The sequence below is a fragment of the Balaenoptera acutorostrata genome, chromosome 16, assembly GCF_949987535.1.
Source record: "Balaenoptera acutorostrata chromosome 16, mBalAcu1.1, whole genome shotgun sequence".
NCBI classification, from domain to species: domain Eukaryota; kingdom Metazoa; phylum Chordata; class Mammalia; order Artiodactyla; family Balaenopteridae; genus Balaenoptera; species Balaenoptera acutorostrata.
The window spans coordinates 472,879-488,793 of record NC_080079.1 but is presented as its reverse complement, the minus strand read 5'-3'; the positions used below and the strand labels follow the sequence as shown (position 1 = coordinate 488,793).

At 60.1% G+C, this 15,915-nt stretch overlaps 1 protein-coding gene across 1 annotated transcript in view; it reads left to right on the top strand.

Moving 5' to 3' along the window:
* The window catches only part of ADGRA1 (adhesion G protein-coupled receptor A1), a 34,886-nt gene extending 19,558 nt beyond the window's left edge, over positions 1–15,328 (top strand). The window contains exons 6-7 of the mRNA XM_057531327.1: positions 11,501–11,599; positions 12,558–15,328. Coding sequence (XP_057387310.1) covers positions 11,501–11,599; positions 12,558–13,779 — 1,321 coding nt within the window. The 3' untranslated portion in view covers positions 13,780–15,328. The remainder of the gene's footprint in view (positions 1–11,500; positions 11,600–12,557) is intronic.
* Positions 15,329–15,915: the final 587 nt, after the last annotated feature.

The window sequence follows — 15,915 nt, the reverse complement described above, 5'->3', positions numbered from 1 at the left end:
GTCCATATGGACCCGAGCGCACGCCCAGCACCCTGGTGTGTCCACGTGGACCCGAGCGCACGCCCAGCACCACCACACACAGCAGGCGGCTCAGTCAGGCACTAGCACCGTCACCCCCACGCCAGTGTCAGGAAGCTGGGCGTTGCTCCACATTGGTCTCGTCCCCTCCCCACGTCAGGAGGAGCCCCCGTGTTCCCAGCCTCCCCTCCTCTGTCAACCCGCCCCCCTCAGCCACTGTACTCCCTTCAGAGCGCTCTCCGTCCCCCAGGCCTCCCGCCCTCAGTGCCCTTCCGTCCAACCCCCATCCCTCCAGAGTCCCCTCCTGACGTGGAAGCACGCAGAGCCCCGACGCCGCTGACGCCGGTCCCCAGCCTGAGCCCCCGCCGTCCCCCGGCAGCCCCTCCTAGGACGCCTGCCTCGACCACGTGGTGACGGCCGCTCCCCACGCCTGCCACTCCCCTTGCTCCTGCAGGACCGTATCCCTGGATCCCACAGAATGCTGCTGGCAGCCACTGCAGTACATCTAACAGGGGCTTTGCTGCGTCCTCCCCCTGGACCGAGGGAAAGGACTGCCTCCGCCCCTTTGTCTCCTCAGAACCAGGCTCACAGCTCCTCCTCGTTAAATGTCGAAACCACATGCAGATGAATGATAGTGATTCAGTAAATATTTTTTAATTTGGCCTTGAATGCATAGCCTCAGTGCTCATCTGAGCTGGGCGCTGGAGGAAAGCAGTCTGAGCAAAACTCTGTTCTGACGTGAGGACCAGAGGCTCAGCTATCATCACGGGACTCTCAGCACGGAGGTGATGGCTGCTTAGCTGCGCTTCCACAGAGGGACCCACACGGGGCCGCAGTGGGGGGAGACGCCTCAGGCTGAGTCTGGGCGAATCCGCACAGGCTCGCACGCTGGGGAGGGGTTTCTAGGCATGTAGACGCTGGGTGAGGGGTGATAAAGCTCAGCTCCGGGAAGAAACGCAGACGAGGCCTCGAAGGGGGCTCGTTGTACTCACAGAGGGGGCCGCGGAGCCATGCCAGGCACACAGGGCACAGCCAGGTGCTCGACCCAGAGGTGCGGACCTTGCTGGGGCCCGGGGTGCAGCTGAGGGCCCTGGCACCAGGGAACTTCACTGGGTGGTCTGAAAGCAAACCAAGCAGCAGGAACAAGCAGAAGACCGAGTCCAGGGCCGGGTCTGCCACGCGGGTTCAGCCGGTCGGGGTGTGAGTTGCAGCGTGGGGCTGAGAAGGTGCTGCAGCTCCGAGCAAGAGCCCAGGTGGAGGGTTCTTCACGCGGGAGCGTCGCCCAGGAGCAGGGCGCACACGGGGTTTCTGCCCAGGGAAGCCGGCTGCGGGCACGTGCGGATCTGCCCTGGGGGCTGGCCACACAGGCGCCCCTGCAGCCCGACCGCCACAGCTGGTGACCTCCAGACCCTGGAGGAAGCAGGCGCCCCCGACCTGCCATTGGCACAAGTGTCCGGGCCGAGCCGGCACACGAACACCCTTATCAGCCAGTGATATGGGCAACCACCGAGACCCAGGTCCCCAGCCGCCAGCCTCGGGGAGCAGAGCCGGCCTGCTGGTCAGCACTTCCGAGTGTCGGGGGGAGGAGAGGGAGAAAGCTGGGGAAGGAGAGCTGGCTGAGAGACACAGAGAAAACGAGGCAGGTGTCCACGCTGAGGGACCAGGAGCCGTGGCTTGGCCACTGCTGAAAGGCCACCACCACGAGGAGGGCTCGGCACCCAAACTTCACGACTGTGTGTCTCTTTAGCCTCATTCAGGCCCTTCTCTGTCCACGTCTCTATCTTCCCTGCCTGTGTCATCCCCGCGGAAGGTGCCGCGTGTAACCTGGTGATCGTGAGTCCACAAGCCCAGCCGCTCGCGGGCCGTTCAGCCAGCGCCGGGGCAGCCACTAGAACAGCTGTGCCGGGCACCGTCCGCAGCCTCTGTGGATGGGCTGGGCCGGCCAAGGCCCCTCAGCCAGGGTCTCTGGGTGGACAGACCTCGCCACCTCTCCCGCTCCCTTAGCCTTAGCCCATTCGGGTGACGAAGACAAAACTCCACAGGCCGCCGGCTTAAACAACAGACACTTGTTTCCCACACTCTGGAGGCCGACCGTCCAGGACAAAGGCACCAGCAGCTTCGGTGTCTGGCGAGGGCCAGCTTCCTGGTTCCGAGAGGTCCGTCTTCTCGCCGCGACCCGACACGGCAGAAGGGGCTGCAAGCTCTCTGCGGTCCCTTACAAGGCGCTAATCCCATTCGTGAGGGCGCCACTCGCATGACCAAGGCCCCTCCCAATACCACCACCTTGGGTTGAGGATTTCAACACGGGAACGGGGGACATTCAGTCCACAGCAGTCGGCCAAAGGGCGTCTACCTCAGGATCAAATGGAGCTTCTTGCTGTGATTTTACCAATGGTCAGGGGCTAATTCCCAATTTAGCTGTGTGTAATTACATCCTAGTTTTGCAATCTGTTCTGCCCTTTCTGATAAAGTGCACCTAGGGAGTTTCCTATTACTTAAGGTCAGCCGGTGGTTTTCTTATCTGGAAACCGCAGTTGGCACTGGTGCCGAGGTGCCTACACCCTGGATGACAGGCGCCTGCGGAGCTGAGGCCCCTGGTTCGTCCTTTAGCCCACGTGCAGCCGGCCCCGACTCTGGACGGCCCTGCCTGGTGGAGGGATAGTCCCCTGGGGCTCTCTCTGCCAGGAACCCCTTCTCGCAGCAGTGATTAAAGACGGCCAGGGGCGTGGGACATGCTCGGCAAGCGCTGGGCCAGGCGGAACCACACAACCCCCCGGCACGGCCACGGGGGCAGAGGGCTCCGGGGCCGTCGGTGAACCGAGCAGGACCCTCCAAGCCTGACCCCCGGGCCCCGTGAGGCCACACCTGGGATCACGTCCTGGCTCACAGACCTGGCCCAGGAACACAGGGCTCCTTCCAGGTGAAAGCAACCGCGCGGCCCCACGTGCTGGCACCTGTGACTGAGACAATCATGGCAATTGGGGTGCGGTTTCATGCTGGTCATCGTAAAGCGCCCTGGCTACATGTTAAACGCAGGGCACACTCTGAACAGGAGATGGTCTTGGAGCATCTGCACGGCATGGTCAGGGCTCGGACAGGCGTCCCTCACTGTGTGGCCCTGAGGCCTTCATCCACCAGCTTTTCTCCAGGCCTCAAATCCTCAGGGGTCATCACCGTCCTCTGTCCACCCGGTCAGTGCAAGCTGGACGTGAGGGTCTGCATCTCAGAGGCATGTCGGTGGCTCTAAAAGCCACATACCTGGGCGGTGGATGTGGACGGCTCTCTCACCTGAGCTGAAATCATCAACCTGATCTCTCGCGTTTCAGAAGTCCTGAGCTACACAAGGAACGCTAACTGCACCAGGAGATGGACACCGGGTCTGAAGGGCGGTGCCTGGGCAGGTTCACAGGTCATCCTCCCTCCAGCCTCCACCGCCCACCCCCGCCGGCATCTCCCCGGCTCAAGGACATGGGGAGGCCTGGCAGTAGTGACCCCCGTGAGAATCGTTCACATCCGCTCTTCATGTCAGCGTGTCTCGTCCAGAGAGACCCAGGCTCCACGAGGGCGCGGACCAGCCAGGGTCTGCCGGCGGACGGTGGTTCCTCGGGCTGTCCTGGGGGAGGGCGCCTTAAGCACGTCTGGCCCCGGACAGTGGACCGACTGTGCAGCGGGGCGAGGGGGACTCATGGCCCCCAGCCCGCGGGCAGGACCCTCATCACAGCCTGACGCGGCTTCTCCTCCCAGGTCCTTTCTGGGGGCTCCTTCACCCACTGGTCCCTTCTGGTGGCCGAGCCGCAGAGGGAGAAAGTGGCCTCTGCTGGCCTCCATCCTCTCTTGTGGCGCTTTGGACTCTCGGGGAAGCATTGCTCCCCCTCGGCCTGGAAAGAGGGTCCCCCGCTCAGCTCAGCTGACACAGGAAAGGCACTGGGGAGGCCACTGGGACTTCAAAGTCAGGTTTCCCTGCGGCCCTGGAGGCTTGCGGATTACTAGCCTAAAAGCGCAAAGAGGGGACTCTTAAACAAAAGCCCGTTTAAAATACTGAAGCTCAAGTAGATGGGACCTGCGCTGCTGGAGCCAGAAACCCCAGTGGCCTGAGCTCACTGTGTGCCCGTCACTGACACCGCACCCTCGAGGGCAGCTGGGCCTGCCTGGGTCTGGGGACAGGCACACGCAGGGGCTCCTCACCCAGCCCCACAGCTGCCCGCCCAGGACCCGAGCAGCTTCGGCAGGGACAGCGCCCTCCATCTGGGCCCTGCGCCGCTGTCCAGCGTTCTCTGTCCCGGGAGCTGGTTTATTCTGACTGCACGCGGGCTCCAGCCAGACGAGCGTGCAGGGCAGGGCCCAGGCCCAGCTCAGAGGACAGGACGGGGGACGGTCAGGTGCCCGGGCAGGCGGGTGGCGGGGTCAGAGCTGCCGGACCCCACACTCTCCAGGCTCTGCGGCACCCCAGGCTCAGGGAGAGGGCTGGTCCTTTCTCTTTCTTTTCCTTTTTTTTTAACTTTTTTTTTTTTTGAGAAATAGAACATTAACACCCCAAATAAGTCTAAAACATCAGCACAGGTTTATGAAATTTTCGTGTGCCCTTCAGGGGAAGAAAGAGGAGCCTCCCCTGCGGAAACCTCAGCCGTGCCCACACCCAGCCCCCTCCCTGTCCTGATTCATGACTTTTATTGCCTTTTTTAATAGTTTTACCACCCAAGTATGCACCCCTAAACACCAGTTTTGTCTGCGCTGACTTTGAGCCGTATCCACATGGAATCACTCATTTCATATTTTTATCTGGTTTCTTTCACTGCACAGAGTGTTTTTCAGACCCGTCTCTGTAACTGTGTCACCATCTGGCCGTGTGACGTGGACAAATGACCAGCTCTCCTGTAGTTACGCTGCTCCTGGTGGCGTCGGAGGGGGGGTGTGACCCCCACCAAACCCCTCAGCCCTTGCCCCTTTCCCCGGGGGGGACCTCTTGGGGGTCCCATCTGCCGTCCCCTGCTGAGCACCCAGCCTCCTCCCATCCTCCCTCTGGGCCGTGCGTCCGTCCGTCCATCTGTCCTTTGCGTAGGACAGCACACACCCCCTGCATCACCTGGGGCTGCTGGTGTTACAAACGGCTGTCCCGACTCCCACCAGCTGGAAGGCCCCTTCTGAAGCAGGAGTCTGGGGCACGAAGGCTGCGTCCGGTTAACAAACCCGTCCTTCTCTCCAGATGCCTCGTGCACTCAGCTCTGTGATTCCACTGCCACTTACACTCCTGACTTCCGCCTGGGACGGAATTTCTGGGTGGTGTAAGCTGGGGGACCGGGTTAGTTTCCTGCTCCTGTTGGAAAAAATCACCACAAATTCAGGGGCTTAAAACTACACAGATTTATCATCACACCGTCCTGGGGTCAGACGTCTAAACCAGCCCCCCTGGGCTAAATGCACGTGTGGACAGGGCTGGCCCTTCCGGACGCTCCAGGTCGAATCCGTTTTCGTGCTTTTGCCCGCTTCTAGCGGCGGCTGCACCCTCGGCTCGCGGCCCCTCCAGCACTGGGGTCACGACCTCACGGAGAGGCTGCGGCTGGACTGGAGTTGGCCGGTCGGGGTGGGGAGTGGAGGCTGCTGCCGGAGGGTCCACGCGGGGGCGGGGGAGCCGGGGCAGGTGGGGGGCGGAGCATCCCCGCCGCGGAGCGCCCAGCGGCCGCAGCGAGAACAGCCGCCCTGGCCGAGGGGTCTGCGGCGGCCTCCAGCGCCCTCTGCTGACCGAGCCTGCACGGCGCCCCGCGACCTTTGCTCGGCATGCCCCCCACCCCCCCAGGGCCAGGGCACAGTCTGGCTCGGGCTGCAGCCTCGCCGTGGGGAGGAGGGCAGTGCCAGCCGCGTGGGCCCCGGACTGTCCACCGCGGGCGGGGCAGAGCCAACCTACTGGCTCCGGGGCCCCAGCTGCCTCTTGGTCTCCAGGGAAGAGAGAGGCGGCGGCAGCACTGAATCGCCCCGGGCTGAGACCCATGGCGGGGTCTCTGGGCAAGCTGTCCTCCAGCTGGCTGTGGCTTAGCCATGTCGCCCGTTTCTCCATCCACCCAGACCCCAGAGAAGAGACCACCCTGGGCACCCCGCTGCAGGGCTTCTCGGGGGCTCTCTGAGCCATGGGGCCGCGGGGGGCAGTGCAGGCTTGAGCAGGGGGGTCCCTTCCATGCGTGTCACATCCCGTGGGGCCGCCTGCCGATGCACCTCACCATGTGCTAAAGGTGTCTCCTGATCAAACCCCGGGTTTCTCTCCAAGCAGCCCCATCAGCAGTGGGAGCAGAGCGGCTGCAACACAGGGGCGTGGAGGCCCGCAGGCCAGACCCCTTTGCTGCGTGGCTGGAGCAGGACCCTCGGGCCGGGTCCCCAAGCACTCGCTCCCCTGGGAAGACTTCCCCAACTCACTGAGGCAGTCGGGCCATCGTCCCCGCAGTTTTATCTGGCCCGGCCGCTGCCCCGCCTCGCGCTGAGCTGGAATCCCAGAGGCTGGCTCGCTGCACCTGCAGGGTCTGCAGACGCTGTTCATTTCCCCCGGCCCCCCCCCACGGAGGCGGAGCGCCCCCAGCCTCTGGCCCTCAGGCTGCCCCTCACTCAGGCCTCGGGCCACACTGGCCTGGAACAGCGTCCTGCGAATCTGCCCAGTTTCTGGGCACGTCGTTTCCCTCTTCCTCCTGCTCTGGGCTGGCCGCGTGGGCCGCGTGCTCACACCCGGAGCCCCAGGGAAGGCACTCAGAGCTCATGGCCCGAGGTGCTGGGACAAGTGCAGGGGCCTGCCCCACTGTGCCCGCTCTCACCTACAAATAGTGAACGTCCTACGAGAACAGAGACTCGGCACCGCTCTTAGAGGAACGTGCTGTGCTGGCAGCAGCTTGAGGGGAACGGGGTGGGCGAGGCCCCCGCCTTCATGGAGAACATGCAGGTGACCCGGGCATGCAGGGAACAAAGCAGACGGTGCGGCAGGCGCAGAGGAGGTGGGCCTGGAGCCGCAGGATGGACAGAGCCGCGGGAGGACCCGGGGTCCCGTTAGAGAGACAGAAAGGGGAGGCGCAGGCAGGAGTGAGCCTGGGCGGGCTGCAGGCAGGGATGGGGGTCTGGCCCACGGAGGTGCTTGCAGGGGCCCCGGTCACCTGTCACTGGTTGTCATCAGGCTGAAAGGGCTGCCTACACAGGCCCCGCCTCCTAGAAAGAGCTCTGACAGCTTCTCTTCAAGTGAGGAGCCCCCAGCCTCACCCCAGGAAGGGAGGCCCCCGGTGGAGGGGCCGTGCTCAGCTGTTCTCTCCATGGGGAGACCCCTAGCCAGCCTGGATGGGACAGAGCCCAGTGTCCCGGTCCACTGTCAGACTTCTTCCCTCCAGGACCACATGGTCCTGATGCTGGGGCTTCGTAGTCTATCCTGCAGTCCGTCTTTTTTTCAGGATGGCCTTCGATTGTCCAGACCCTTTACATTTCCATATAAATTTTAGAATAAATTATCCACTTAAAAAAAAAAGAATCTGCTGGGATTCTGGTTTGATGTCATTGTAAACAGCATTTTTATTTTCCAATGGTTTCCTGCTCACGTACAAAGTATAACTGATTTTTGTGTGATAAGCTCGCAACCGTCTAAAGTCTCTCGTTAGTCCCAGCAGTTGTCTTGGAGACGCCACAGTATTTTTCAGGTAACGAGTCAGGTCACCTGCAACCAGAAATGTACTTACTTCGTTCTCACTGGTGCCTTTACTTCTTTGCTGCCTCATCAGGGTGCCGGGGTGTCCAGGACAGGGTTCGGAGGGACTGGGGGGAGGGGCACCTTTTCCGTCCCTGATCTTGGGGAACCTCTACCATCTCACCGTCAAGGATGACACTGGCTACCAATTTTCATAGACGCCTCCCAGCAGGTTGAAGAGATTCATCGATTCCTAGTTTGCTGAGATTTTTTTACGATGAATGCGTCTTAAATTTTCTCAAATGTTCTTGCTATACCTATTGAACAATCACATCGCTTCTCCTTGCATTTATGTGATGAACTGCATTGATCGATGTTTATGAATAACAGGCTAATTCGCATTTCTGTGATCATTCTTACTTGGTCATGATGTTTTGTCCTTTTCATAAGGTCCTAGATTTCATTTGCTGACACACTGTTGGAGATGTTTGTGTCTGTGTTCGTGAGGGTTGCTGTGTGTAATCAACTCTTTTTTAAATGTCTCCATCTGAGCTGGGTATCAGCTCATGCTGACCTCATAAACTGAGTCAGGAGGTGTTCCCTCTTCCTTTATTTTCCAGAAGAGCCCATATCAGATTGGTGTCCTCTCTTCCTCAGATGTGTGTTCTGATTCACTGGGGACACTCGCAGAGCCTGGAGTTTCTCTGTGAGATGTTTGTGGATATTGATTGAAGTCAGTGTTTTTACTAGAAAGAGAGTATCCAGATTTTCTAATGCTTCTCGTTTCAGTTTTGGTAACTTGTATTTTTCTCAAGGAATTTATCCATTTTACCTAAGTTGCTAAATAGTTAGCATACAGTTGTTTATAGTATACTCATTTTTCCAGTGTCTGTGGGTGGACAACGCTGACCCCTCTTTCCTGATGCTGGCAATTTGTCCTCTCTCTCTTTACCCCTGATCAATCCAGCTATGAGTGTATCCTTTTGTTGACTTTTTTTTTTTTCAGGAAATCAATTTTGGCATGATAATTTTCACTATTTTTTGTTTTCTTTTTTCATTTATTTCTGTCCCTGTTTTCGTCATCTTCTTCCTCCTGGTTACTTTGAGTCTACTTTGCTCTTTTGTTTTGCTGCCCTGTTGAGGTGGAATCGTCAGTCACTGAACTTTAGACCTTTCTTTTTTTCCTCATAGAAATACTCATGGTTATGAGTGTCCCTCTAAGCCCTGTATCCCAGAAATATTATACAGTATTTTTTCTCATTCTGATTAAAATATTTTCTAAATTCCCTTATGATTTCTTCTTTGATCCATGAATTATTTAGAAGTATGTCATTTCATTTTTCAGATATTTGTGGTTTTCCTAGTTAGTTTATTGCTATTAGTTTCTAATTTAATCTCACTTTGATCAAAGAATATACTCCGTATGATTTCGATATTTTTAAACTTATCAACACTTGTTTTATGGGGCATCGCATCATCTGCAATGGTAAATAGTGTGCACTTGAAAAGAATGAGTGCTATGCAATTATTGGGTGTGATGTTCTAGAAAGAGCAATTAGAGAAAAGATTAATGTTATTGTTCAGATCTTCTATTTCTTTACTAATTTTTTGCCTACTTGTTCTATCAATTGCTAAGAGAGGGGAATTCAAAACATCAACTATGATTTTGGAATTGTTGATTTCTCCCTTTAACTTTGCCCATTTTTGCTTCACATATTTTGAATCTTCCCTTTGGCTCCCACACATTTACAGTTTAATGTCTTCCTGTGAACTAACATTGATATCATTATGAAATGCCCCTCTTTCTCTCTTCTCTTAAAAGTTTATTTTGTCTGGTATTAATGCAGTCACTCTGGCCTTCTTGGACTCAGTTAGTGTGGATAGCTTTTTCCATCCATTAATTTTCAACCTCTCTATGTCTTTTTATTTAAAATGTTTCCTCCTATTGTAGACAGTATATAACTGGGTCTTGCTTTTCTGCTGTTGTTAATCTATTCTGATTATCTCTGGCTTTGACTTAGAATGTTTATTCCATTAAAATTTAATGGCAGTTTCGATTTAGTCTCCATTTCATTATTTGTTTTCTGTTTTTGCTTCATTTTTCTCTTTTTTTTTTTCTGTCCTCCCTTTCCTTTTTTATTGCCTTCTTTGGTTATTTTAATATTTTTTAACATTTCATTTTAATTTATCTATTAACTTTTTGCCTAGTAGCTATTCATGGTTGCTTTAGGGATTAAAATCCACAGCCTTTCCACAGTCTTTTTAGTTTGAAACTTACACTATTTCATGTAAAATACATTAGAAACTTTGCAACTGCATGGGACCATCTCTCCTCCCACCCTCTTTATGCTACAGACACTATGGATAGTGCCCCTACCTATATTGTAAACTCAAGGCAGTGTTAAAATTCTTTCTTTAAACACCAATATATATTTTAAAGAAATTAAGAGGAAAGGAAATCTTTTATATTTACCCAGATGTTCAGTATTTCTGATGATCGTCATTCCTCCAAGTTTCTGTCTGGTACAGCATCCTATCATCCTGAAGGATTCTATTTGGCATTTCTTAAGTGCAGGTCATTTGACCACGAATGCTCCCGGTTTTATGTTTGTTAGAATGTGTCTTTCTCCTTCACTCTGGAGGACATGCCCTCTGGATACAGAATTCCGGGAGGCACGGAGTCCCCAGACGTCACTGCGTGTGACCATGTGCAGGGCCATCCACTCCCACCCGTGGACCTGGAATCCGTGTCGTTCCCCTCGCTGGGGACCTGGTGCCCTCCCATCGATTTGGGCATCTGTGGCATCCTGTGAATGACACCCTCTTATGGGGGATCGTCCCCGAGCTGGCCCCTTGCTCTCCCCTCCAGAGGCACCACCCATCGCCGTGTGTGACGACCAGCGTGCTCCATGGCCCGGTGCCCGTGGCACGGGCGCCTGGCAGTCCCCGGCCCTCGCGCTCCCCAGGATCCCGCTCCAACACCCCTGATGGAGCTGTTGCTTGCGGCCCCACAGATGGGACGGGCAGCTCACAGGGGGCAGGCAACTCCCTTCCAGGCGAATCCCTGTCCTCCCAGGGAGGGGTCAAACCCAGAACTTGCCCCCAAGCAGCTGAGAAACTGGGCTGCCAGGCAGCACACAAAGGCACAAGGAACGGCCCCTGTGAGTTTCTCACCCTGAGGTTATCAGGCCAGTTTCAGGCCTGAGCATGCGTGGCTAGTCACTGACGCCAGCCACCTGCTGGCACAGGCGCTACCTGGGCTCCAGCTGAGAGGCCCCGGCGCCGGCGGCATGAGCAGCTCCGCCTGAAGGGGGCCAGGCGGCTGGCTACAGTGTCTGCCACAGCCCCGTACTGTCCCCCGTGGAGCACGCAGCCCCCTCCACCCTGTCCGCTGTGGTCCCCCCTCCACTCAGGAGCTTCACGTCGTCCCCGTTATTTCTGCCGCGTGAACCAGGGCACCACATGCCCCCAGACGCACGTGCTGGGCCCGGCCAGGGTCACCTCTGCACAGGCGTAGCAGCGGGGTGGGGGGGGCGGGACACCTGGAGGAGACGTGGGGTGACCCAGGGGGTGGGGGGACGTGGGGGAACACGGGGGGCAATGCAGGGGGTGGGGAATGTGGGGTGCAGGGCTCTGGGGGAGGGGGCGCGGGGGAGACCAGGTTGGGTGGGGGGCTGGCAGCGGCTACGCCACCAGGGTGGGCCGGTGCCGCCCTGACAGCTGCTCGGCCTGGAGGCCTGGGCCTCGCCTCCCCCGCTCTGCCCCGAGGAAGGCGAAGGGGGGCTGCCCCGGGGCTACAGGGGGACTTGGAGCGCAGTGAGCGGCCCCTTCCCGCAGGTTCTACCTCATCAGCGGAGGGGCCCCTTTCATCATCTGCGGCATCACGGCCGCCACGAACATCGGGAACTACGGGATGGAGGACGAGGACTCCGCGTAGTGAGTACCCGGTGCCGCGCGGTGGGGGGCGGCGTGGCCCCGCCCAGGAGCGCCGTCCTCCCCGCACGAGGGCTTGCCCGCCTCCCATCCCCCACCCCCCGTCCCCCACCCCCCCCCCCCCGGCACCGTGGGCTGGCAGGAGGGGTGGGGGGGTGCCCGTGGCAACAGGGCGGCCCCGCCCAGGACGGCCGAGTGTGGACCCGGCCTTGCGTAGGAGCCGAGACAGACCCCGCCCCGTCGGCGCCCCGCCCACCGGCCCCCCTCGCTCTCGGCGCCCCCGCCCCAGCTCTGCCGCCTCCAGCGCCCCCCGCGGCCGGCGGGTGGGCTGGGGCCCTCGGCCTCGCTGGCCCTGCCCAGGCCAGTCCCGCCGGTCGGCTGCACCTGGCAGTGGCTTCTGTGGGCTTCTCAGGGTCCCCCCTGGGCTCTCCCCGAAGCCGCCCCCCCTGCCCTTCACCGTAGAGCCTCCTGGGGAGGCCGGTCTGGCCCCTTCGCTCACAGGAGCAGCGCCAGCCCCGGGTGCAGCACGGCCCCCAGCCGACCCCTGGCGCTGGAGCCATGCCCGCACCCTCACACTCCTCCCCCAGTTGCCCCCCCAGGGCAAAGCCCCGCAGGACACGCAGGCCCTGTTCCCCCGGGGCTCACCCCTTCCTGGGCCCGGCACTGCGGCCCCACCCGGTCCGGCTGAAGCTGGGAGGAAAGGCAGCCGCCCAAGGAAAGCAGCAGCGCCAGAGAGGCAGCCCGAGGCTCGGAACCCAGGCCTGGCTGCCGCCTGCAGGCCACCGCCACCGCCGGCGCCCCCAAACTCCCACCACGCTGGCTGGTGGCGGCCCCGTCCCGATTTCGTGTGTCTCCTTCTCTCACGAGGACCCTCCCGCGAGCTCAGGGAAGCGGTGACCCCTAGTCCCAGCCGGTGCCCTGCCTGGTGCGACCCCCTCGCTGACTTGCTCTCCTCCCACAGCTGCTGGATGGCCTGGGAGCCCAGCCTGGGCGCCTTCTACGGGCCGGCGACCTTCATCTCCCTGGTCACCTGCGTGTACTTCCTCGGCACCTACGTCCAGCTGCGGCGCCACCCAGAGCGCAGGTACGAGCTCCGGGAGCGGACGGAAGAACAGCAGCGGCTGGCGGGGCCCGAGGCCGGCGAGAGCCCCGGGGCCCCGGCGGCCACGCCGCCCGCCCACGATGCCCCGGTCACCTCACTGCTGCAGAACGAGCACTCGTTCAAGGCCCAGCTGCGGGCCGCCGCCTTCACGCTGTTCCTGTTCGTGGCCACGTGGACCTTCGGGGCGCTGGCCGTGTCCCAGGGCCACTTCCTGGACATGATCTTCAGCTGCCTGTACGGCGCCTTCTGCGTGACCCTGGGGCTGTTCGTGCTCATCCACCACTGCGCCAAGCGGGAAGATGTGTGGCACTGCTGGTGGTCCTGCTGCCCCTCCCGTGGGGACCCCCACGCCGCGAAGCTTGGCGCCCGCCCCACGCTCGATGCCAACGGGGATGTGCTGAGCCACGCGGCCTGCCTGCAGGACTCACCGTGTCCCGGCAAGACGCTGGGCTTCGGCCACCCGCCAGCCAGCCACTGCAAGATGACCAACCTGCAGGCCACCCAAAGCCATGTCAGCTGCCTGTCACCAGCCACACCCTGCTGTGCCCAGATGCCCTGCGAGCAGTTGATGGAGGACGCAGCCCACGTCCACGTGCACGAGGAGGACGCCTTCGGGCATGACCCGCACCTGCACAGGTGCATCCAGGGCAGAGCTGAGCCTCACTACTTCAGCCGGCACCGGGTGGCCGCGGCCGAGCAGGAGTACGCCTACCACATCCCGTCCAGCCTGGACGGCAGCCCCCGTAGCTCGCGCACGGACAGCCCCCCCAGCTCGCTCGAGGGCCCAATGGGGCCACACTCGCTGGCCTGCTGTGCCCAGGGTGACCCCTTCCCCTTGGTCAGCCAGCCCGAGGGCGGCGACGCCAGCCCCGTGCTCTATGGCTGTCCCCCACGGCCCGGCAGGGAGGCAGCCCACGGCCCGGCCCGCTTGGAGGTGCTCCGGAGGACACAGTCGCTGCCCTTTGGCGGCCCCGGCCAGGACGGGCTGGTCAAGGGTGATGCACGGGGCACTGCGCCCTTTGGCTCTGACAGCACGGGCAGCATCCGCACGGGGCCCTGGAGGAACGAGACGACCGTGTAGCAGGCGGGGCTCTGTCCCCTTCGCCCACACGGCCTGGACGTGCTTCAGAGCAGAGCCAGGCCCTCGGCCACGTGAGGTGGGCAGGGGGTCACCACGTGACCCAGCCTTGGCAGCACCGCCACTGACCCCTTCGTTGGACGACCTGAGCGGGAAGACGCTTTGGGCTACGTCGGCCTCCAAGAGCCCCGAGGGCAGCCGAGCGGTCCACGTCCACAGTCACCTGCTTTCGTCCCGTAGTGCCCAGTCCCCGGCAGCCCAGGGCAGAAACCCACCCTCAGCGCCCGGCGTGTATCCCGTCTGTCCCGCCACCTGCCTTGCTGGGCCTGGCCGCGGCAGGTGGCTCCCCCGGTGTTTCCTAGTGTTTAATGTGTGTTTTCTGTTTAGGTTTGTTCCTCGGGGCAGGCAGGCAGCCTGCCTGTCGGTCCAGAGCGCTCTGGGCAGCTGCCCCAGGCCCCTCCACTCTCAGGGGCACTCGAGTCAGCACCTCTGCCCAGTGCCGGCTCCGCCTTCACCCCCGCCCCACAGGCCTCAGAGCACCACAGACGCTGGGGCAGCAGCCGTACTCTGGGAGCACAAGGGCAGAGGGAGTGTCGGCGACCCTAGGCCTTCCAAGGGCCGGTGGGGTCTCTGAGGGGCCTGGGCTTTTGGAAATGCCCACACACCCTTTAATGTAAACTCGACTTCCGAAGCCAGGCGCCATCAGGGCTGGGTCCCGCCCGCACCATGAGCGTTTGGGAACAATAAAGTCCCCTGCCACAAAAAGAGAGGGTCTGGCATTTCCGTGAACATCCGGGCACAAAGCCGTGACTCAGAGGACAGACATCGGTGACAGCGATCCTTCTGTGACAGCAAGTGGCATGTCTCAAGGGAAGGGGTCCACGGGTCCCCGTGGAGACAGAAGCTGAGACACCCAAAGGGATGTGTGTGTGAGCCTGTCCAGTCTTTGCTCCCTCCCTCCATGCCCCGGGGTCTGTAACACATGTGCAGACATGTGCACCCCACACACGTGTTGGTGCATGTACCACATACAGGTGTGAATGCGCCACATGCACATGTGCATCACATGCACACTCCCCACACGTGCACAGTACACCATACATGCACAAGAGTGCACACACATGCACTGCACACAGCATACATCACACATGCCGCCCGTGCACACACGTCTACTGCGCACAGACGTGCACACGGCACGGCACGCACACACAGGATAGAGTGTTTTCCAGCCGTCCGAGCGCCACGCTCTCCTTGCCCTGTGCAGCCTCATCACCGGGACTTGTCAGCGTCTGTGTCTTGGGCGGGGACTCCAGCAGGAGCAGATCCTTCCTCACACCCACCTGGGTTGGGGCCGTGTCCGGTGTCCCAGGCGAGATGCCCCATGTCTGAGCACAGGAGCCCCGCTTCCTGGAATTCCTGTAAACTTAATAGTGACGTTGTAACAGACCAAGGTGTCCGGTACCTGCCCCGAGCCCCATGTGTCCTCACGTGTCGACCAGACAGGCAACCGATGACCGCTGGGTGGCTCCTGTCTCCACCGCCGACCAGCCTGCTTGCCTGCTCCTGCGACTGACCCGACCAGCGCCCCGGGGCTGTGCTGGGCACACGCTGCAGACGGAGAACCGTCGACGAAATACAGTGTTGTCCTTGTTGGCACTTTGGGAGGCTGGTTCATAGCATCCGCAAGCGTCTCTCTCCCTATAGGGGGGCAGGCCCGCCGTGGTGCCCGGGGCTGGCAGAGGCCGGGGAGCCACGAGGCTGCCCTTTCCGGCCCCTCCAGAGGGCGCCCCCCATCCTTCCTGCCCCGGTGCCCCGACAGACCAGGGAGAGGAGCTCATCATTCAGACCAAAGAGATTCGACGTTAAATGTTAAACATTGTGTGTTTCAATATTGGTTCAGCCTCCTGAGTCCACGTGGAGACAGGGTTGTGACACCTTCCGTTTGCAGGTAATGTTTTCCAGGAATAAAAATCCACGACACGACCACATCTGGGAGCGCCCCACACGGACGATGCCTCCAAAGGGATGCGGGGCGGGAGGTCAGAGCCACAGCCCATCGTCTGAGGTCTAACGCTGTGTGTCACCCCTTCCTTTCTGCTATGTGTGTGCATACACGCGGGGTGTGTGAGTGTGCTTCCT